This window comes from Antrostomus carolinensis, unplaced genomic scaffold (assembly GCF_000700745.2).
Source record: "Antrostomus carolinensis isolate BGI_N321 unplaced genomic scaffold, ASM70074v2 scaffold15582, whole genome shotgun sequence".
NCBI classification, from domain to species: Eukaryota; Metazoa; Chordata; class Aves; order Caprimulgiformes; family Caprimulgidae; genus Antrostomus; species Antrostomus carolinensis.
Window position 1 is genome coordinate 13,036 of NW_010300891.1, and position 23,523 is coordinate 36,558.

General features: G+C 38.2%; 1 protein-coding gene across 1 annotated transcript in view; it reads left to right on the forward strand.

The window, feature by feature from the left end:
- LOC104518798 (CLIP-associating protein 1) overlaps positions 1 to 22,116 on the forward strand; it is a gene marked incomplete at its 3' end in the record, with an annotated part of 35,145 nt that extends 13,029 nt beyond the window's left edge. The window contains exons 2-7 of the mRNA XM_010163280.1: positions 868 to 946; positions 15,061 to 15,164; positions 18,635 to 18,726; positions 19,061 to 19,136; positions 20,629 to 20,726; positions 21,960 to 22,116. Of these exons, the coding sequence (XP_010161582.1) occupies positions 868 to 946; positions 15,061 to 15,164; positions 18,635 to 18,726; positions 19,061 to 19,136; positions 20,629 to 20,726; positions 21,960 to 22,116 (606 nt within the window). The remainder of the gene's footprint in view (positions 1 to 867; positions 947 to 15,060; positions 15,165 to 18,634; positions 18,727 to 19,060; positions 19,137 to 20,628; positions 20,727 to 21,959) is intronic.
- Positions 22,117 to 23,523: the final 1,407 nt, after the last annotated feature.

Sequence of the window (23,523 nt, forward strand, 5' to 3'; positions counted from 1 at the left end):
TTTGTTTGTACAAGAACAAATGAAGAGGAAAAAAAACTTCCCTACCTTAACAAGCAGGTGGACAAATGGTGTGTGGTCTGAACTGCTGGGGAAGACAGTATTAGCTTCCCTCAGTTGTTTTCTTTTGGAGTTTGGAAGATGATGTAATGACTTTAGTGGATGAGCTAAGTAGCCAGATTGAAGTAAGCTGTTACCATCTGGGAAACTGTTGAAACCATGTTTTTTTTTTTCCTTTTTTTTTTACAGTCTGTAGTAGTATTTATGGTTTTGCTTAGTTAGTTTTGTATTCTAAGTTGTTTGGTAACTGCATGCCCCCTGCCATCTTCTTTTGTTGTTGTTCAGGCATTCTGGTTTATTTCTTTCAGCAGCTTAGAAACCTGGTAGAGGAGGTAGGGCCTAAAGCCTTACTAGTTACATGTTTCAAAGGAATTTGATTTTCTATTAATATTGAGTTAGACCTCTAGAATCATCTTTTAAATAAAATGAAGGGTAGAACTGTAGATCCAGAAAGAAAAAATAAAAAAAAGAGCTTCTTCCAACTCCTTAGTCCTCATAATTATGAATTTTAATTTGTAGATGAAAACACTAAAACACTGGATTTCTACTATTTATTTTCTTTCTGTTTGAAGACAAGTACTACCACATCTGAACTGCTCAAGTAAATATACTCGATCCATTCCAAACATATTCTGATAACATTGTTATAATGAAAGCTTTCAAGGAATTAGCAGCTCTCTAATTGGAACTTTAGGTTAAGATACAGTCTTTCAGCGTACTTGCTTATATATGTCTAATTTCTTTAAAATATATTCTAAAGAATTTTTTAGTGATCTGTTTTATATATATCTAATGCTTTTGTTTCAACAGGTAGCATTACTGGGATTAGATGTTTTAGGTGCCTTTGTCGACAGACTATCAGGACGCTTTAAATCCTATATAGGAACTGGTAAGTGAAATATCACTATTTTTTTAAGACCAATAAGTAAAAGACGCTTCCCTCCTGCCCCTTTCCCCTAGCAGCTGAAGCAGAACATGTTGAAAGCTTTCTGAGCTAATTATAATATATTGGTAGGCATCTTATTGCTGTTGTTGGAATTTAAATAATTTTATATTAACTTGTAAATATTCATTTGTCACGCAATCACTGATTTCTAGGTGGTGGCTGGGATTTTTTAAAGGTTACAGGAATATCTCTTCAGTAATTAGTTTCATGTTATATAGTTGCTTACCACTCCCCAAGACAGTTAAATAAAAATGACATTGGAACATGTTACCTTTAACTTATGTTAAAGATTGAAGGTTTTATTTGCAGATCACTTTAGTTAGAGCCTCATGTCTGGTGCAGACCATGGTCTCAGAGGACTATGTGGTCCACCTCCTGTTAGATAACTGGACTGTAGCTTTTAGTAGCCAACTTTTTATGGGATGAAAAAGAGGACTAACTGTTTTTCTTGTGTGAAACATTTACTCAAATGGAATTTCAGTTTAATAGATCTACATGTGCCTGAACATGAAACAGTTGTTCTGGGAGGTATGAGCAAACTATGCTCCTCAACACTTTGTTGCTGTCCGTGAAATGAGATGGTGATACTGGGGCATTAATATTGGTGTTCTATCACTGACTATTTTTAACAGAAGTTTCTAGCTTAATGTCTTTTTCCAGAATTTCTGTGAATTACCTTGTATCTTGTTCTCACATCCCCAGCCATCTCAAATTGTCTGTCAAAATGTTAAGCTTCCTCTTCTTTACGTGTCTACTTTTGTATTTAAGAGTTAAGAAATCTGCAGAATCTGAAAGTTTAGGAATACAAAGTATAGTTTATGACAAGTTACTAACTAAATTAATTGGAAGCATATTTCAGGATGCTGTAGAATTACTGCAATAGAGTGCTACTGAACTTAAATCAATTTTGTTGCAGAGGGTTTTTCTTTGGCTGGTTAGTTTTTTTTATTGGAGTGGTATGAGGGAACTGGAAGAGTGTTGTGCTCTGCAGAATACTGATTTCTGAATAGTCTCCACTTGTAGCTACAAACAGTGCTGGGCTTCTGAATTTTACTCTGTTTTGATTTATATTTTAGGGGTGTGTCGAACTTAAAATTACAGCAACTTTTATTAGAGGTTGGAAAGCTTTTTTCATTTCTTCTGTTTTTGTTTTTTTAAGTGTGAACTATTTGAGAATAGTTTGAAAACACTATTTATTTTTTTCCCAGTATTTGAGTAGTTTGAGATTATGAGCAAATTAAAGATTTAAATTTCAGTACTCAGTAGTATTTATATTTAAAAAAAAGAGTACTGGCACTGAGTGACTATCAAACATGTGTAACTTCAGTAGATACCTGGAGCTGTGCATTCCAGCAGTACTTGTTAGAAAAGCTGAGTAATAGTGCCTTCAACTGAAACTGGTCTTCCAAGCATCTCCAGAATCAAGGCCTGTAGAGTGCATTAAGCTGAATATACAAGTCACTGTTGTGTGTATCAGCTTTTATGTAAGCTTAACAGACACTGAAATGTTAGTCTCAGTAAAGGCAGAAAACAATCTTTATTTTAGATGGCTTTTTAAAGGAGTGATTTATAGTGTGAATTTGCTTCAGTTGGTAACTATCTCTCCAAGTCTTATAACAAGATTTGGATAATTTTCATTTTTTTTATCAGTGAAGCCGTAATATAGAAACTTTATTGCAAATGTCTGGGAGTGTGGATAGTCCAGGGTTTATGAGAGTAATTAAAAACACACTGGTGAGCAAGAAAACTGCTTCCTTCAACAAAACTTGGAGAACCAGCAGTTTCCCAAACAATGCTCTGTTGGCTCCGCAGATTTGGCTTCTAACGTAATCCAAGAATGACTCCAGTGAAGTCAGACCAGGGACTCATGTCTGACAGTGATCTGTTTGCAGATGGATCTGCCCAAGAAGAGAGGAAGGACAGGACAAACATGCAGTGATAACTCCTTCAGTATGACCCCCGAAGCTGTCAGCAGTCTTGCAGTTCAGGGCCAGCTGAGGCAGGTGGTGTCTTCAGTGTCTCCCCTGTCACCCTATTTTCCCACAGCTTTATCTCATTAGTTTTTGAACCCACATAGACCTTGGGCTTCTACAGTGTTCTGTAGTAATGCTTAATTATGCAAAACTCTTGTTTTGGACTGGCTGCCTGATAACTTGGTGCTTGCTAGATCCTGTATTAGAGAGGTGAGCCATCATTTCTCGTCTTCTTGACAGCCGGTCTGCATTTTACGGATCTCTTCTGTGACTCTCCTCTGCTATCCTTCCTCTCTCCCTGCCCCGGGTAAGAGTCCTGGTCTAATTGTTTCTTGTATGGACGTGGTTCCACAGTTTTTATTCTTGTTTCCCCTTTCAGTGCCTTTCTGTTGTAGTGCTTTTGGGTTGAGGAGGCTGTACCAGCGCAGATGTGGCATATGTTTATAGTGGCGTAATTTTATTTGGTTTTATTATGTCACCTGCTGCTTTCATAATTATTTATAATCTGTTTTTGTCACATTGCTGCTTCCTGAAAATTGATCTAATATATTAATGAGACTATCTACTGTGATGATGTGTTCCCTGTACAGTGATGGTGGATTTGAGGTCTGCTGTCCAGCGAGGTTCTCTTCCTCCGTGCCTTTATCATTATGGTAACTTCCTTCCTGTAAAACTCCTTCTTGAGAACTATGAAAATCCAAGTGCACTCTGTTGGCTGAGTTATCTTCAGCACAGCTGTTCTGCAGAGAGCTCTTAAAAGATTGTGAGGTACCACTTCTTTTTATAAAAGCTCTGTTTTCTCTTCTATGCCATAGCTGACTCTGTGTGTACTCAAACTATAGTCATTTCTTCACAGATGCCAGAAGACAGTAGAATCATAGAATCATTTATTTTGGACAAGACCTTTAAGATCATTGAGTCCAACTGTAGACCTGACACCACTGTTGTTCCAAAGCGGGGTCATTTACCTGGTGTGCAGGTGCCAGTGTACACACAGAGCTGGGGTATTTTATTTATTTCATACTTGTGCAGATGTGGGAGCCAGGTAGTGTTCCACACATCTAACACACTGAGTTAGCAAAACTCCACACATTTATACATGATTGATTAGCTTGTTCCACCCAGTATACGTACACATTACTATTCGACTTTATGATTTGCTGAAACTTATCTCACTTACCTTTTAAGAGTACAGTAAACAAAAAATTCACAGCCCATGCTCTAATACGGGGTGGGGGGGGTGAAGTATGCCTGTTCAGTCTCTTAATCGATTCAGTGGTCGTGATCTCCCCACTGCATTTAACTTTCCCCCAGTTTCTGCAGACTCTTGCTGACTTCATCTTTCTCAGGCAGTTGTCCAGTTTCTAGGACAGGATGTTCTCCTTTTATTGGTCATTTAGCTCCTCTTCAAGGGCATAGTTGTTAGTAAGGCCTGCATACTGGACTTGTACAGGTTCAAGACAGTGGGCTGGTTATATTGTGAAACAGAACCCAGCTTGGTAGAAAATTATATTTTCTTCTATACATCACTGCCAAGTCCACCACTAAACCATGTCCCTGTGTGCCACATCTTTGCATACCTCCAGGAATGGTGACTACATCACTTCCCTGGGCAAGCCTGCTCCAATGCCTGATAACCCTTTCAGTGAAGAAGTTTTTCCTAATATCCAACCTACACCTTCCCTGGCACAACTTGAGGCCATTTCCTCTTGTTCTATCACTTGTTACTTGGGAGCAGAGACTGGCACCCATTTCTCTACAACCCCCTTTCAGGTAGTTGTAGAGAGCAATAAGGTCTCCCCTCAGCCTCCTTTTCTTCAGGCTAAACAACCCCAGTTCCCTCAGCTGCTCCTCATCACACTTGTGCTCCAGACCCTTCCCCAGCTCCGTTGCCCTTCTCTGGACACGCTCCAGCACCTCCATGTCCTTCTTGATCTGAACCCAGCACTCAAGGTGCTGCCTCACCAGTGCCCAGTACAGAGGGGTGATCACTTCCCTGGTCCTGCTGGCCTCAGTATTTCTGATACAGACCAGGATGCCATTGGCCTTCTTGGCCACCTGGGCACACTGCTGGCTCATAGTCAGCCAGCTGTTGACCCACATGGCCAAGTGCTTTTCCTCCAGGCAGCTTTGCAGCCACTCTGCCCCAAGCCTGTAGCGTTGCATGTCCAAAGTACAGGACCTGGCACTTGGCCTTGTTAAACCTCATACAATTGGCCTTGGCCCATTGATCCAGCCTGCCAGATCCCTCTGCAGAGCCTTCCTACCCTCAAACACATCAACACTCCCACCCAACCTGGTGCAAAATTACTGCAAAGCTACTGAGGGTTCACTTGATCTCCTTGTGCAGATCATTGATAAAGACACTAAACAGAACTGAGCCCTGGGAACACCCTGTGTGTCTGGCTGTCAGCTGGATTTAGCTCCATTCACCACCCCTCTTTGGGCCTGTCCATCCAGCCAGTTTTGTACCCAGTGAAGAGGTTGCCCATCCAAGCCATGAGCAGCCAATTTCTGCAGTGGAATGCTGTGGTAGTACTTTTATTTCGGGTTTTAGATGTAACCTCTTTGTTACATCTGGATGAGGAAAATTGCTTAGAAGTAGGAAAAAATAAGCTTCTTTTCCCCCCCCCCCCCCCGAAACTTCTACAGAGTTTCCATAGTTATGCATTTGAGAAGAATCAACTATTCTATGCAAATAGCCATTTTAGCTTTCTTTTTTTTAATCTTGGTTATGTACAGTTAGGTCCTTGTTTGATGTGAACATAGGTAATGAGGTGGGTAATCATGTATTGCAAATTTGCAATTCATACAGGTGATATGAGGAGAAAATAAAGATCTGGTGCCAAGCCTGAAAATATTGGGAAATTTGGAAGCAAAACAACTTAAGTAATGAGGTTCTTGTAGCCCCACAGAAAGAAGTCTTAGTAATATTTTATATGGTAGGCATTTACTTTCTTCTGTTTTGGTTAAATAAATGTGAGTATATTATTTTTCAAAGACAGACATAATAGAACTTTTCTGGGAAATTAAATTATTACTTTGGAATGTTCAAAATATAGTTAACTTTTCATTTATTGCAGTATGTTATTGTAGGTACTTGTGTCCTCACTGAAGTTCAGGATTGCATCGTGAATATAGTGAAGGAAGATGTATGTGTAAAATACCTACCTACTCAGTTTTCTGTCTTTTAAAATCCTGAATCCTATTTCTAGGTGAAGTTTCACTTTTATAGCTGTATTTTTGTCATAAAATACCTGGAGCCTTAAATGTATTTTTGTCTTCATAAAGTGTTAGGTTTTGGTGACTGAGAGATGTTTTTATTCATGATTCAGAACTCAGTAAATGATGGAATATAATAGCATTTTACCTAACTATAACATGGCAAAATGTTTTTGGTTTTTGTTTGGTTTTTTTCCCCCTTCCATGTTTAATTTTCCATTCAGTTTTCATAGGGATAGATTTCTTTAAGTGCAGAGAAAAATAAGTAATGTGAGTGAACATTCACCCCTATAACCATTACAGACTTTTTGCTAAGAAGTAAAAAAACCACAGATGCTTTATTATTATTTTCCTTCTTACAACCTTCACATGTGCTGTAAATTAGATTTGGGCAAAATCAGTACAATAGTTGTAGGACAGATGCTTTCCAATATTCTGAAGAGCGTGTTAGTGATCTTTCTATTGAAGTATAATGCTGGATAAGAGACTTAATTCAGTTGCCTAGGCAACAATCTAATGTTGCAGTAACTTTCTTCCAAGGTGTTATCCTTTTATGATTAACCACATTGCACGCTCTCTGCAGCTGGCGTCAGTGTTCTGGGAACTTGGACACACAAATTTGGACTCTCTTTTTTTAATACTTCCAGTGAAGATGCTTGAAAATACTTTGCAAGCAATAAATACCAGAGTATGTGTTAGTTCATAAGATCATGTGGCTACATTCTGGGAAAAAGAAAGCAAATTAAGGAGTGATTGAGTGTTACATCTTTCAGTATTTAAAGCTGTGGCTTGTTCTGTGATTAAAAGAGATTATGTAAGAGTGCATGATTAGCCCTGCAATCTCTTTTCCCAGGTGATTGCATTAATTATTAAAATATTAGATATGAGAAATAAGAGAATATGAGAATTATGGTTAACCATGACTGGATGGTAGAGTTTCTGGGAAAAGTCTCTACTCATAATTTCATTTTCTAAAAGGAGTGGATGTTATTTTGTCCTCCTGTTGTTAAGGAATGGGAAAGAAAAAGTATAGTAAAGGTATATGGAATCTATTTCAGTTTTAATGTGGTGTTATATCATGACATATTTTTCTACATATATAGAACTGTCCATTAATTTGATATAATTATGTTGTCCTTCACTTTCACATGCAACATTACAAGATGTTGCAAAATATATTTTAGTTATCTGCAAATTAAAGATACTTGACACTTGAAAAAGACCAATCACAGATACACGTTATATATGTACGTATATGTAAAAATCTGAATATAGATATAGATTGTACACACAAAAGCCCACATGTAAATATGTGTTTATGTGTAATAGCAGTTTCAAATTCTTAGTGTAAAAAGAAACCAGTGAGTAAAAACAATTTTGGAAGATAGTTGTGGCGCTGGGTACCAAAATGTGAAACCAGTTTGAAGTGTTGAAATTCTTTCTCAGGTGGCTTCTGGAAGTGATGGAAGAACCTTTAAATTAGACTCTTCAGAATAGTTAAAATGCTCTTTAAAATATATTGTCGTAATTAAGCATGCAGGTATGTTGCCTGATTTATTTTAGAGCAGTTGTAAGGACTTGCAATGTGCATTAATTTTTTGAGTGAATTTGGATTGAAAGCATTTGATACAGAAATTTGAAAATATTTGTTTGAGTAAGGCTGCACTTAAGTGACACCCAGGTTCTTAACTTTTGCTTTTTTTCCTGCTTAATGATTGAAAATTTTGGATGGAAAAGACTTAAATGTACAGTTTGATCAAGATGTAACTCAACTCTTCAATAAATGGTTTTAGTGGTGTATGGAGAAATGCTTTCCTCAACACCATGAAAACCAAGAACTTTTTTAGCATGAGCTACCATGGATGTATAGCATGAAGGAAAATACTGGATCTTCAGGTTTTATGGACTGAATGGTTTTTATTCTTATTTTTCATTTTTATTAATTTCATTTAAATGTTGAGAGTTAATAGCACAATTTACTGTAGGATTCAAAATTACAAATGCTTGCAGAATACCTAAACATAAAACCTGGAATAATTTAGGTTGGAAGGTACCTTCAAGATCATCTGGCCTGTGTCGACCTCAGATGTTAGAGAAAACTTTGAAATGAAATCAAGTAATTCAAGACATTGAATTGCTCAGATAATGTAAAGCAAGCTTTTCTATTTATGTGAGAGAAGTCTTGACTCAAAGATACTTCGTTACATCTAAATACAAGTTAAGTGCAAGTCTGGCATCGCCTTTTCCTTTTACTGCTTATTGACCTCAGGAAAAGCTGTTGGATATGTGTTGTAGGATTTTCTTAAACAATAAAATGCTGAATATTTCAGTCTCTTTTTAAGATTTTTTTTTTTTTGAGAAAAGGCTTTTAGAGGAGACTCCAATATTTGTGGTGTTTTTTTGGTTTTTTTTTTTTTTTCTCCAGAATAGATGTTTTGAATTGCTTTTATATTTTTCATATTTAACAAAAAGATGAACTTCCTGCAACATCTCAGAAAATCCTTAATTTTCTTTGGGTCACTCTATAGTTAATGATCATAGCTGATTTAAGCTGTGACTTTTTTTCATCTTGGTGATAGAATCCCTAAAGCTTTAGTAAAAAAAAAAGTTAAAATCTGTGCAGCCTTTTAAAGCTCTTTATGTCCTGGCTGGCTAGCACTGGAGTTTATTAGTAGTGGGAATGGATTTTACCTGAAGTGATCCATGCTTGAGAGAGAGGCTGTGATTTAGAGTACCATCTGCTTGCTGTCTGTGAACACCTAGAGATGCAGTGCCATTAAATAAGACTAGGGACATCCGAGCCTTCCTTGGATTCTGTTTGGTTCTAATTAATCCTAGTTCTGTAAAAAAACTAGCCTAGATCTGTGAAATTTCAGAAGATGACGTGGACACTTGTTTTCTACCTTCTGGTTTTCTTACTGGTGTAATACACCCCTTGAAACTCTTTGGACTTGAAAGCTCAGTTTTCATGTTTCCTGAGACTGGGATTGCGTGCATAGATTTGTGGGTATATCATATTAAAAAAAAAAGAAGTATTTTTTTCCCTCCACTATTGGTGATGAAGAGTTAACGAGATAAATCCCATTATTGCTTTTCTTAGCTCCTGGAGAGACCCCAAGAAGCACATTAATGTCTGAGATGGCTTTTGATTAAACTTACTGTGGACTGGACTGGACTTTATCTTGAGGAGGGGAGCGGTGAGGCCCTCTCTGAGAGCCTGCTAATGATTCTGTGCTGAGAAGTAGCCCTTGGCCATGTGGGTCTGTCAGACCAGCCCTATTGCTGACCCTGTCAGAGCCTCCCTGGGATTCTTTTCTCTCCTGTGCATCTTCCCCAGAAGAACAAAGATTGCTGTAATTGCAGAGGCAGCTGTTTCCCTCCCTCCTTTCTGATGGCAGCTGTTTAATGCTGTGGCCTGAACTGGCAAGGTTTCTGAGAAAGCTAAGAAGATATTGCTGTCTAGGTTTAATCTGTGTCTGTCCTCAAAGCCTTTTCTGTTGATGTCTAAGACAAGAAGTTAGACTTTTTAGTAACAGAATTTTTGCCAACACTGATATTGTTTCCTTGATAAAGATTCTTATTTGCTTAATGCTTTTTTTTTGTAAGTCTTTGCAGTACAGCAGGCGTGGACTATCTAAAAGTGGTTTGTAGAAATCACAGAATCACTGAATCACAGAATGTCAGGGATTGGAAGGGACCTCGAAAGATCATCCAGTCCAATCCCCCTGCCCATGAGACGATACACAAAATGGGCACTCACAAAAAAAGCAGGTATAAGTGGTCAAGAGAAGGAATAGAGAGGGAGCTGTAAGCAATAATACAAACTGAAAAGCTCCATGTTTGTGTCATAACAGAAGGAACTCTTGTTAAAGTTTAACAAAAGGAGGTTGTTAGTGCTACCTATGGCATTCTTTGCTGCAAGGGGTCATGCAGTTAAGCTGCTCAGGATTTTAAAAAATACATTGGATGCCATTCTAGGCACTGACTTCTGATTTACTTGTTTATCATCTTCAGTCCCAGTAGGGGATGTAAATATTAAATCTCTCAAGGCTGTCCTCTGATTCTCTAGGCTGGTTTTGGCCTTAATACTTGCATCTACTGTCCAACTAGTGGTGATAAAATCATAATGTGAGTTTGTATAAATGAAAACTTATTTTGGTTTATCGAGCCAAGAGAAGGAGGACAAACAGTGGAAAAAAACCTGATGGGATAATGGGCTCTGTTAGGGTTGTAATAGCAAGGTAACTATTATGCACTTAGAAAGGTAAAAGGCATTAATAGCAGCTCAGATGTAAATAGCAGGTTGGTTTGGGGTAGATCTGGTAGAATTAATCTGTGCTATGGAATATTTTTACTAACATTAAGTTTTCTTCAGTAATCAATGCCTGTAAAATCACGATATAACAATGTAGAAATCTTAAGAGGAAAAATTCAGGAGTGACTGGTAGTGATAGGAAACTTTGACAATATGCTACAGTGTGGTAAAAAGACAAATTGAATGGACTATATTGCTTCTTGGCTCTGCAAAAAATAACCAGGAACTGCAAAAGGAATCACTGCCTCCTAAATTTAGTGTAGTGTTTCTCTGCATCTCAGCAGAAATAAATAAAAGGAAGAAAGTTGTCATATGTTATTACGTTTTCCAAAATATCTTTGAATTAATTAAAGAAACTAGGCAACAGAAGAAGTAAGATGGATAAGGTTAATATATAAAACAGAAGGAATGCATTAATCCATAACAAATGTGACAAATTCTCTGCTTTGCTGGGTAACTTGATAGCAGACTACCACTTTCATTACTGCCTTCATGCATGGTCCTGCTTCTCCTTCCTCACCTCTCTTTTAACTCCAACATGCATTTGAAATAGTTTAGTTTGCAGACTGATGCCTGAAACAACCAAATGTATATATTTGCACTGCAGCGTAAAGAAGGATGCTAATTTGCTAATGCTGATGAGAAAGCATATAAAATTTAAAATTTCAGTTGTATTTGGAATGAAGTTGGGGTCGGGGAGGAAGCATTGTTCTTAGCGATGTATTTTCTGGTTATCCATTCTTTGGGATGTAGTTGTGCTCTAATCCTCTACAGCAGAGACTTGATTTTTTGGTAAAGGGTGCCCTTGTATTTACAACTATGACTTCAGCTATTCCTGGTAGGGATAGAAACCTCCCTGAAGCTGGCCAAGGTAAAAATCTTTATATAAAGATCTTAGTGCACAAACACTCAGCAGATACTTCCTAAGGTGCCAAAACCTCCACAGGCTGTTCCTATTGTCTCAGTTCCAACATACCTCTTAGCTCATATTTTTGATTGACGTGTGTATCTTGAAGTCTGAGTATGTTCTCAGCTCACCTTGTAAACAGACAGATACTGGTACAACGGGTGGTATGGGCTGTGAGGGGGAAGCAGGGGTTGGGGTAGTGAGTAGGCAAACTGCTGCCTTCTGGTGACAGCACTGGTTTATCGTGGTGTAGAGCAGAAGCCTGTGTTGCGCTGTCATCTCTGACTCTCAGCTGTAACTGCTGCTTTGGGCTTAGCTGAGGTTTCTTCTGAGAACCTGGAAGTTCCTTGTGCTCTGTGATTTTGGCTGAGCAGGACTAGAGAGGAGCAAGGAAAAGCCAGGAGGCTTGGAGTAGGGAAAAGAGAAGGGTGATCAGCAAAACAGGATGCTGGGATGGATTTCAGTGTCTCGGGCAATTAATGACAAAACAAGGGGAAATGGGTTTAAACTGAAAGAGGGGAGGTTTAGATTAGATATTAGGAAGAAATTCTTCACTGTGAGGGTGGTCAGACAGTGTCCCAGGTTGCCCAAGGAAGTTGTGGCTGCCCCCTCCCTGGAATTGTTCAAGGGCAGGTTGGATGAGGCTTTGAGCAATCTGGTCTAGTGGAAGGTGTCCCTGCTGATGGCAGGGGGGTTGGAACTAGATAATCTTTAAGGTCCCTTCCAACCCAAACCATTCTATGAAATGTCAGAATTCTTAGCTACAGAGATGTGTTTCCCACTCTTTCACAGAAAGGACAGCTAACACAATTCAGCTGTTTTTCACTGTAACTCTCCCTAGACATGTATAGTACTTGGAGAAAAAATTATGAAAGTGTTTGGAATTAAAATTGAAATATGTTTGGTGGAGATCCCTTTCTGGTTGAGCGCTCTGAAACTTCATCCATAGGCAACCAACTTCAGATGATTTCTTGCTGGAGCTTGTTCTGGCAGAAAAGATGAAATACCAAACTGAAAACCAGCTGGTGGTTGCCAGCATTCAACAGCCTAATTTCATTTGTCTTATTCAAACAGAATATATCATGCCTTATAATGGGGTCTTACAGAAAATTGAGATTTAGGGGCAGGGGGGTAAAGTGAAGCCTGCAGACAGTTGGGCCCTTAAACAGCTCCCACAGCAGGTCATCCCGCTCTCAGAGCAACGTGAGCAGCAAAGGCTGGTGTGTTCAGTAGCTACGCGCACTGAAATCTGCAGGCTGTGTCATCGCTTTGTTTAACTCCATGACCTCACCACTTGTTCAGCAGCTTCTAGTAGCTGTTCTCTGTACTTGTCTTAGTGATTTGAGCGGAGCCCTGGTATCTGCAGCTCCGTCAGCTGAGTCAGTGTGCTAATTAGTCACAAAGGAGCCGTGTTCCTGCAGGACTGGCACTGGCTGTGTTTCCATCCACTGGAACAGCTTCTCAGTGCTGTGTTTGTTCCCCTCTCTGTACAGCAAGAGTTGCCTTCAGCTGCCCAGCTGTCAGGTTAACATAGCCAGACCTCACCAGTAACGTATGGTATGGGCAAAAGGTCGGTTTAAAAGTGCTGAAGAGAGCAATTCAAAATATTGTTGGGAAGAAAAATGTAATCAGTAAGTATATAAGTGATTGGAAATTTAGGGGACAAGTCAGCTAAAAAGTGCAGTCAGTGCACTCCCAAAATTCACTTCTTGAGTTCTTGATCTTTCTTCTGTGTTTACAAAATGGAAAAAACCCACAAAACAAAAAAACCTTAACCCAAAAGAAAAGAATAAAAAACCCCAAACAACAACAACAAAATCCCAAACCCTTCTCTTCAAACTGTAAAGTGAAGGTAACTGTAATAATTTATTCAGAGGAAAAAGGGAAGAGAAGATGAACAAAAAATACAAAAACTTGATAATGGTAGCTAAAGATGTCAATGGAATATCCAGAGCCAGGAGAATTAAGGATTCAGATTAGGACAATTAGAAAATGTTCAGATACAGCAGGAGGGGAAGTTCAAGCTTCAGCAGTGTATTTGGTCAGTAATAATCACGGTACAGAAATGGCTGCTAGTTTTAATGTAGGAGCAGAGGACTGAGGAGGCTTCCCGAGTTACTGATTCTGTTTCTTTTCTTTTGCTGGCAACACTACTATTTAGTTATTACTATAAAATCATTAAGTACAGTTAAAATTCTTTCAGATCTCCCTTTCAAAAAATAAGATGATACAGTTATTTCTTCTGTGAATAGAACAGGAAAGTTAATTTTATAGCAGTGGGCAGCTGAGAGATCAGGCAGTAACTGTAAAATACTCCCAGGTGTGTTCAGAAGTGTAACACCAAACACAATAAAAGGTGATTTTTAGCTGTTACTCTGTCTTTCTTTGTTGGAATACGAGCAAGTTTCCAAAGGACTCAAGGTAAACTTTATGCTGGTTTTAGAAGTCTGGAGTAAATGGCATGGTAATTGCAAGCTCAGCCCCAGCTTAACTTGAGTGCAGGAGCAGAAGGATGGGCTGGGTGGGTATTGTGGTCTGTGTTAAATTCCATCTAGATTATGTGACTGATACTTGTAGCTCTTAGAAAACTGTGGATCAGGTCAGAAACAAAAGCTGCTGCAGAAGGTTGAGCTGTTGACAGGTAAATGTTCCTGTTAGCATGTGATGCTGCTTTTTCTAGATGGTGTTTTGCATCCTCATAGTAAAGTTCAGAGCACTGTCGCGCAGGAGGTGACATCTCCACCAACTCCACGTCAGTTGTACTTCCTGAGGGAAGGGGAAGGCAGCACGCTCAGCATTGTCACCCCTTGTTTTTAAAAACTGGCACTGAAAGCACTGGGGAGGGGGAAGAATCTCACACAGCTTGTGCGTGGGCTCCAGGTGGAGGACTGGGAACCAGTATAGCAGGGTGTCTTGCACAATACTGGTGTAAGCGTCCATTCAGACTTCCTAAATATCGTGACATGAATTTATTAGATGTAATTACATACTTCTCTCTGGATAAGCAAGCAAAAGAATTGGCAAGGCCTTTCATTTGGAGTAAGTTCTGATTTTTAGGATGTGAAATCATCAGCTATCATGCAGTTTTAGTTAAATATTATTTGAGGACACTTGTTTTAAAATAGTAACTTTTACCGATACTTTTACTGAAGTAAGGCTGAGTTTCCAGAAGATACACTGTGTGAGTAGGAGGATTTAAAACTTCCAAATTTTTTGTAATTAAACAGCAATGTCCCACTGATTTTAAAATAGTCAATTTTTCCTGTTCCGATTCTTTCCTGCTTACCAGGCCCAGCATTAGTTTTCAGAAAAGCCAGATATTCAGAAGCTACTGACATACTTTTTGAAGACTAAATCAAAGTTATTAATACAGTTTTTAAGATTGGAAACTTGCTTTCTTTTTAGCCTTTTGGAAGATACTATTTTCTTAAATTCCAGTCCGATGCGTTTGTTGTTACTCTTGTAACATACTCAGAAATACATTCGAGAGTTTAAAATATTTGTATCAACTTAAAATCCGATTTTATTTTTGAATGAGATATATCTTAAATCTGTTTCAGGAAATACCCTTAAATATTAGAAAATCTTCATTTTTTTGATTCTTTAATATATTTTCTTTCTTTTTTCCCATATCCTCTAGTTCTCCTGCCTTTGATAGATCGTATGGGAGATGCCAAAGACCAAGTTCGAGAGCAAGCACAGAATCTTATATTGAAACTGATGGACCAAACAGCACCGCCCATGGTATGATTACTTACTGCAGATTCAGATGAAGACCTTCAGTGAGCTTATGACTTATGCATGGGCTTGACTTTGAATATGTCACAATGTTATAGTGACTTTTAGTGCTGTAAATGTTACTCTTAATGGATTGACACTGATGCATTGTTCAGCTAAAGATAGAAAATAGGCACAGTGCAGTTCTGCAGTTTTTGTATATTATAGCAAAAATCTGAGGTGTTTTCATGTCATGTGGCAGGACTTTGTTAATTCGAGCATGTTTGAAGCAACCTCCTGGATGTGAGTTTGCATAATGAGAATAAATAAGTTTATTTAGCTCTGAATTTATTTTAAAATTAGCTTTGTACTTGAACATGTAGGAGTAGTCCTGTAGTTGAGATCATGCATTCTAACTTCGAAAATCTGGCTTTCTAGATGTATGACAAACATACTGTGTGAGCCTTGGAGAAACTGAGACGGGGATAAGTTTCCCTTTGCCTCATCATCTTAGGTTGAAATTTGAGTTAAGCAAACCTTTTTACAGCTCTTGGCACTATGTGGCTTCCAAGTGCTAAATCTTGCATTTCTATTGTGCGTGTCTGAAAAATGTAGGATTGTTTAATAGGATTATTTTGTTTGAGCAATGATGTTATTTGGAACTCTGGAGACCCTGGTTGTCAGTAGGAACTGTTATTTGAGTTTTTAATTTATGAAGAAAATATGTTTCCAAGTTTTAAGTGCCAAAGTTAATAAGGAATGTCTTATTTTTTGTGAATGGAAACGGGGTTCTTTTGATTGCTGATGTCTGCCTTGGTTTATTCATACATAGAGGTTTGAATGTTTGGATGAAGGGACTAAGATTTTGCAGACTTGATCTGCAGTGGCAGAATTGGTTTTGATGGCTCTGCCTGCCTGATGGGAAAAACAGGTAGTGTGTTAGGCAACTATAGAAACATATTTATCTCCCTTGCAACATGAGGCAGTTTCTCACATGGGTTGGTCACAGGTTTGACTGGGATTTAGGTATCAAAGTCTTGTAGCATCATCTACAAAGAGATGCCTTTACCTTTTTACAAGATCTAGTTTTGATCGTATTCATTGACAAAGAGACACTGCAGCATTTTTTCATGCAAGTAGTTCAGGAGTGACAAGTTCCTGTGCCCAAGATGCTCCCAAGTACCTGGTATGCAGATCTGAAAGTACAGCCACCTCTACAGTAATAACATTTGGATATGTGCACAGCAGAACATCTTGCAGACACCTTCATTTGAACAATTGTGGATAAAGAATGTGGTGATAGTTGCTTCATGCTAGGCCCTCATCATGAAAGAGTTTTAGATTACTGGTCCAGCTTTCAGTTTCTGAAGAGTTGTTAGGCTGTACACTGAGGTGAAGGAAGGAAGTTTCCATCCCCTTTGAAGCTTGCTCACAGTGTCTAGAAGAATACAAGGTTCATGGGGTCCAAGGAACAGTGTGTGTACATAACAGAAGGTATGGCTCTTCTGGTAACTCCCTTGGGGCAGGAGGAACCTGGCTTCAGTTGTCTGCTCTCAGGACAGCTTATGTATCATTAAAAATTTGGCTGAAAAGCATCAATTATCCTCACAGCAGGGACCAAAGCAGAGAAGCCTTTCCTGTGCCTCCAACACTGAAATATAGAATTTTAGGCTCCCTTTGTGTCAGGGAAACATCTCTTTGGAAGAGCTGGGTGGAATAATTTTTTGGGGATAAGTCCTTGTAAGTTCCTTTCCAGTCAGCTAATCTTGTCTCTTCTAGTGTGTTGTTGAATAATATTTAATTTGTCCTGCTGTCATTTCCCTTTTCTTGTTTTATATGTGTTTGGGTTTTTTGTTGGTATGATTTGCTTGTTGTTTTTTGGTTTGTTTTTGGGTTTTTTTATGAGTGAGAACTAGATGTAGCTGGTTATGGGCAGGAAGGCAATAAAAATAAGAATACAGGTGGTATAAATGTATGAATGGGACAAAGGGAGGTTGACACTGAGTGTTGCTAGCAAGTTCTGAGAGTTGAAATTTCTAAGCAGCTATTTGAATGTCTCTTTAGAAGAATCCAGTTTCTAAAGTAGGGTTAATTTAGTGAGAGACTAAATTTTAGTTCAGTCTGCTTTGTTTGTTTCAGTACTCTACAGTTACCTTTCTACCTGTATTTTTGTACACCTAGCAAGGAGATTTCCTTTTTTCCATGTTTGTCCAGGACAGTGGGTTAATTGGAAGGATGTTTTCTTCCATAAAATCCTATTCTTTGTTGTTAAGCTGTGCAGTTTTGGCAGGCCATATCCTGCTTGTCTAAGGTTTGTTTTCTCTAAATGTAATGAAGCATAAAACAAACAAACAAGAAACCACAGATGGGAGAAAATGATCAAGCGAGGCTCTAATTGGAATTTTTTATGTCTGCTATGATGTGTGCTACCTCATTAATGAAGAGGATCCTGCAGTCCCTGCTCTTACGCTGCCTGTTTTTGTTGATCAGTGGCTGTTTGTGAGGTTTGGGGTTTTTTTAAAAAGATGTATAGGATTGCAGTAACTTGTACCAAATACATTTTAGTGGATTTGTATGGAATTGCTGTGTGTTTGGAGGAAGGAGGGTGGTGCCCAGGCTGCACAGCGTGCTCTCGCCCGGTGTGCAGCCATCACTAAGCAACGCTCCCCGAGGATGCTGGCGGGGGCTGTAATGGCAGCGCTGCAGCTGGGCGAGTTGCAGTCTGAGACGGTGAATCTTCCCCGAAACACCACTGAGAAAAACACCACTGAGAATCCCAAGTCTCGTAAGCTTCACCTTTATGCTTTTTACACTGTATAACGTCCAACTAGAGAACGACAAGGAGATGGAAAGGTAAAAAGATAAACTGAGGAGGGGAGGGCTAAAGGCAAGCAATGAAAAACGAGTGCGCAAGAAGGTACATGAGGGTTTAGCGAGACAGAGAGTCGTACCGCAGGAAGCGGCGGCAGCACAAAAGGAGAAACGAAAGCAGAATGAAAAATGGAAGCAAAGGAATTAGACTGAATTAGGCAAGAAATAATTGAAGAAATAAATTTAAAGCAAAAGTAGGAGAGAAGTGGACAGCAGGGGTATGGATAAGGACGAACTAAAATGGACGAGAGGAAATTTTGGCAGGGAAACAGAATGTGTAGCAAAAAGAATATAGCAACTTCTGCTTGAGTCAGTAGTTTGTAATGCTAATGTTTGGTTTGTGTGTGTTAACTGTAACAATTCTGTATGTTTTTAAGAGCTGTTTCTCAGGCAATAAAAATACTCAGCTAGATTCCTGAAGGAAGTGTTTTAGAAATTGTTTTTGGCGTAGGAATAATCTGTGTGTTTTATAACTTAATTTTATCTGAGAAGTGCCTTTACTTTTCCAGTGAACCTCTCTTCTGTTATTTTTTTTGCAACCATTATGCATGTAATTATAAAATATGGGTAGAATTACATTGTATTGTGCTCCTGGTAACCAAAGACAATTATTTCTGTTTCTATAGTACATTTGGGAACGCCTTGCTGTTGGTTTTAAACACAAGAATTACCGATGCCGAGAAGGAGTGTGTTTGTGTCTTATTGCTACCTTAAACATGTAAGCTTTCTGTTTCTATGGAGATGTAAGGGTTCTATCCTTCTTCTGAATGTCGTTTTTCTCTGAAACTAATACTTTGGGTTGTCTGATTCAATTAAATTAACAAAAGGGAACAATCAAACGACTTAACTTGTGAGCTTTCTGAAAGGAAGACTAAAAGTATAGTATTTTTATCTTATTTTAAAATATATAAAGGACTAGTATAAGAGAATGGAGATTGATTGATGTAAGTTTGGGTTTTATATGCTAAGTTAAAAGTTTGCTTCTGCATAAAGTATTTTCTGTTTTTCTGTTAAAAAATGTATTTAACTTTTTTTTTTGTTTTTTTTTTAAGTTACGGTGCACAGCCATTAATCCTCAGCAAGTTGGTACCACATCTGTGTACAGCGTTTGGTGACTCGAATAGTCAGGTGAGGATATTGCATTACTTACTGGTGCTTCAACAGCTATACTTTGACAGAGGAATGAAAGCAAAATAAATGTAGGCATTTAAGAAAAGCTGATAGGCTTGCTTGTATTCAACACATCATTGTTTTCTACCATGAGAAACAATAAACCCATTTTCTTCTGAATCAGTCCATCCATTGGAAGATGAAAGTAGATTTGCAAAGGCAGCAGTGTTGTGAGTTACTGGCCCCTTTAGTTTTGTCTTCAGAGGCTGAAACTAGTCATTACTGAAAAATAGTTGTTTCTTAGAGCAGATGGTGAAAGAAAAGAAAAAAAAAATACATTGACAGGAAGAATTACCTCCAGAAAGAGCTCCTGCCTGTAATAGTCAGCCAAACTTGCTAAAGATAACCTTAGCATGTGCAGGAAAGGTAATAATTTCCTAAATGAAACCCAAATGGTGTTTGAGCACATGCAAGGACTGTAGTTAAAATCAGTTAAATAAGCAAAAACATCTGCAGAGAAAATCAAGATACGGTTCAAAATGGTGACATCTGACTACAAAAAATCTTCAAATAGAAAATGGATATGATCTCTCTTCAATTACCTGAAGTTAAGTCTGAGAGAAAAGACTAAGAATACCTAAGAAAGAAGGCAGCATTGGTAGGAGATGGGCAAATAAACAAGATAGGTCTTATTTTCTGGGTGCAGCGAAGTCCTTGTCTCCTCTGTATAGCATAGCATTGTTCTGTTCCAGAGAAAATCTGTTAAGAATTTGTCTTGTTTGTTGGTCATTAGTAAAGATGTAGTTCATATCTTGATAGAGCAATTGTGGGTTTAGTTTGAACTGTTACAAAGAACAATACTAAAGTCATTCCAGCAATTCTTTATAGAGAATAACAGCATTTACCAACACACATTTTTGGCAGTTTTTATTGTGATGACTGTGGTTTAAATTTTTTAAAGAGGCACTCCATCTCCTTGCTTTAACTGGTCTTTCCTCTTCACCTGTCTTGTCTTACTGCCTTCGTTGTGCTTATGTGATGGCACGTAATTCCTGTTGAAGGAAGTAAATAAAACACTGATCACTCAGGCCCTCTCTTGTGGGCAATCAGGTCCTTAGTTTTCCAGAAGGGCCTTGCTGGAAAGCCAGATGAAGTGTCAAGACTGAGTGCAGGGACTAACTTTTGGAAGTATTGCCTACTGTGTTAGAGTCCTAAATAAAGTACATTTTTTTTCCCTACAAATATTATTCTTTTGTCAATCCCAGAAATTCCCTCTAGAGCTATTATTTCTAGGATTTTTCATTTACCATCTGGAGATGCTCTAACTTGGAACAAATACCATCTTGAAATAACAGTTGTATTTCCTTTCCCTTCCATCCTCATTGTTTCAGCTGTTTTGTGAAACGAGTTGGCATGCAGGTCTATAGAAACTGGAAGATTAGTGGGTTGTCGGCCAGTGTTTTGGTTTCTGTAATCCTGAAATTAACAGTTTTAAACTCTGCATCCACAGGTGAGAGATGCTGCCGTACTAGCCATTGTAGAGGTTTATAGACATGTGGGAGAGAAAGTACGAATAGATCTTACAAAGAGAGGAATTCCTCCTGGAAGGTGAGTTACCTGTTTTGATTTTGTGATCATGAGCTGTTCTGTGTTACTGTTCTTTATCAAAACTTTAAACTCACAAAAAATTTTGTTTTAAATTTATTACAGTTTTTATTTTATCTTCTAGTTAGTTTTGCTTCCATCGTGATGTTACTAGTCTTCCTGACTTCCTTTTGCTGTTGTCTTTTCTGCTTGGAAGAGGCATACAGGTGTATGATGAAAAGCAGCCTTAAATTTACCACTTAAAATCCCCTGACTTCAAGAGAAGCTGAGAGCTGGACAGTAGTAGAAAAATGTTTTAAAAATAAGCAAATATATACTGAGTGCAGCAGGGAAATAATTAGAAAATACTTGAATGTATACATCTTGTTCCTTATTCTAGAGTTGCTGTTTTGCCTCAGTGTAGAAAAGTCTCAACTGAAGCACTTAAATCAATTATTTTCCTGTATTGTGCATATGTGAGAGAGAACAAATGTGTTTGTTCATGTGTGAGTGTGCAATGAAAGTATGGCAAATCAACAAGCCTCTACTTTCTTGAAGATAGCTATAATGGAAAAATTGTCTTTCCTTGCTTCTTGCTAATTACATCAGATGAATCCTTTCAACCCTAGATGTTTGCTTATGGACTTCAGTTAGATGAGAGAGAGAGGTGCTTTTCAAAAATAACTGCTCCTCAGTTCTGAAGTTTTAATTCTGGGGTTCAAGGAGAAAGCAATACTCAAAAGGATTGTTCATTGCTCTTTTACATGTGCCATCACAGGACACTGGATGTTTCTTGCAAAAGGTCCAAGGAAGTTTTGAAAATGTGTACTTTGTCAGTCTTTTCTCTTCCTGAAGAGCAATTCTTGTCTTTAAAGGCTGGTCTGTGTTGTGTGTACGTTAGTTTATGTGAAATAAAAATAGTCATTGTTTTTTGTTGCTACCTTGGTAAGAATTTGTTTAATTAAGAAAGTTAGAGCTTGAAATTGTACTTAGTGGGAAAGACTTTATACAATAAAATCTTTTTCAAATTCCTTATTAAAACAATTTACACTTTTAAAAATAAGGTCTTATTTTAAAGTCAATTAACAATTGATTATCAATTAACATACAACTTTACTTTGAGTCTTCATCTCACTTCTTTATTTTGATAAAGCTGAATATATCTACTACTTGGTGTCAGAGAGAATATCAGAATAGATACTGTGCCTCATCAGACTCTTCTAAAAATTAGCCCTAATTTTTAATGATTATTTCTAGGGTATCAAAGTATCTTAAGAGAATCATGTTGAATGTATTGTTTCTCATTCCAGGCAGAGTTCAGCCTATCCGGACAAAAGATTACCCTGCCTATGGGAATGGGAAGTTGTACACGTTCTATTTAATGGCTCTCACAATTTTAGACTATGAAGAGATTGTATGGTTACCACAGAAGTTTAAGCTGTATTATTATTACAATTCCATATGTTTCATAGCAGATAATTAGAACATACCAGAGCATATTCTTCTTGCATTAAGACAGGGTCTTGGACATCTTTCGGAACAGAGAATAAGAGCAAAAGAGTGCAGATAACGACAGCCTTTGTTTGCGCTAGAAATGTTGGGTCTGACCATAAGTTCAGGTTAAGCGCTCATCCTGTTCACATTTCCATGTGATACAAACTGAGTAAATCTTGGGATCCAAATAGCATTCAACACCACAGCAGCTCTGTATCCTCAGAGCAATCAACAGCTTCTGAATCAGCTGAATACAAAATTCCCCCTCTCTGAAAGCACGCATAGTTGTACCATTTGCATTTACATAAAGAAGCAGGGCTCTATTTGGTGCATGTTAAATGGGTTATTGCCACTGAATCTCAAGAGTTTTGTACCTGACAGTCAAAACTAATGTCAAATAATACATGAGCTGAGCCTCAGCGTTGTGTCCTTTGCAGTAGGTTTCAGGTTGGGGTGAAGGAGGGAGTTAGGATTTACCTGAGTTGAGCATGAGGTTACTGGTCTCGGTCCCACCCATCGCTGACAGAAAGCAGAGTTCCTGTAGTCTCTTCTTCCTCCTTCACACAAGTAACAAGGCAGTTGACAAAGCTGAGGAAGGACAAATCAGCTCCATGGTAGCTCAGACTGCTGTTCCATCAGAGGCAGACCTAATTGAGGATGTCTTCCTCAGTGCCTGTCAGAAGTTTGTCCTTCACTTAGATGTGTTAAAATTTTCCTGTGGTTATGCAGGAGCCGTGATCCGTGGGAAAACCCCTTCGATGTAGAGTATTATCTTGTCATTGTTTTGAGGGGAATCTGTGTTCATATTTATGTGTCTGGGTAGGTTTTAAAGGTTTTAAGTATTACGGATAATCTGTAGTTCAGACACAGCTGCTTTCAGTTGTTGAGTTCAGCCTTAAAGAACAGCACTGCAGCTCCTTCACTATAGGAGAGTGTCTTAAAAATTGTGTGTAAACATAAATATTAGCAGAAACCCCATTACTTCACTATTTGGTGCACACTAGATTTAATAGAATGTAGGCTTGTTTAGTTTACATAACAAATCACACATGAGAGATCTGTGTCTTGCTGCTTGAATGCACTCTGCCCTAAAGCATTGAAAATTAGAGCTCATGTCTGCTGAAAGGAAGGCAGGAAAGTTAATCAGGCATTGTTTTGAGAAATTGTTCGACTTCCTTAAATATGCAAATGGCATATACATGTTGTGTTTTCATAAAACCAAATGTAGTTACCAATTTAATAATAGTGGGCTTAAAATATTTTGTAATCTGCACCCAGTAAGTTTGCCTTTGTGGAAAATACTGGATTTTCTAGAGGTTATTTGACT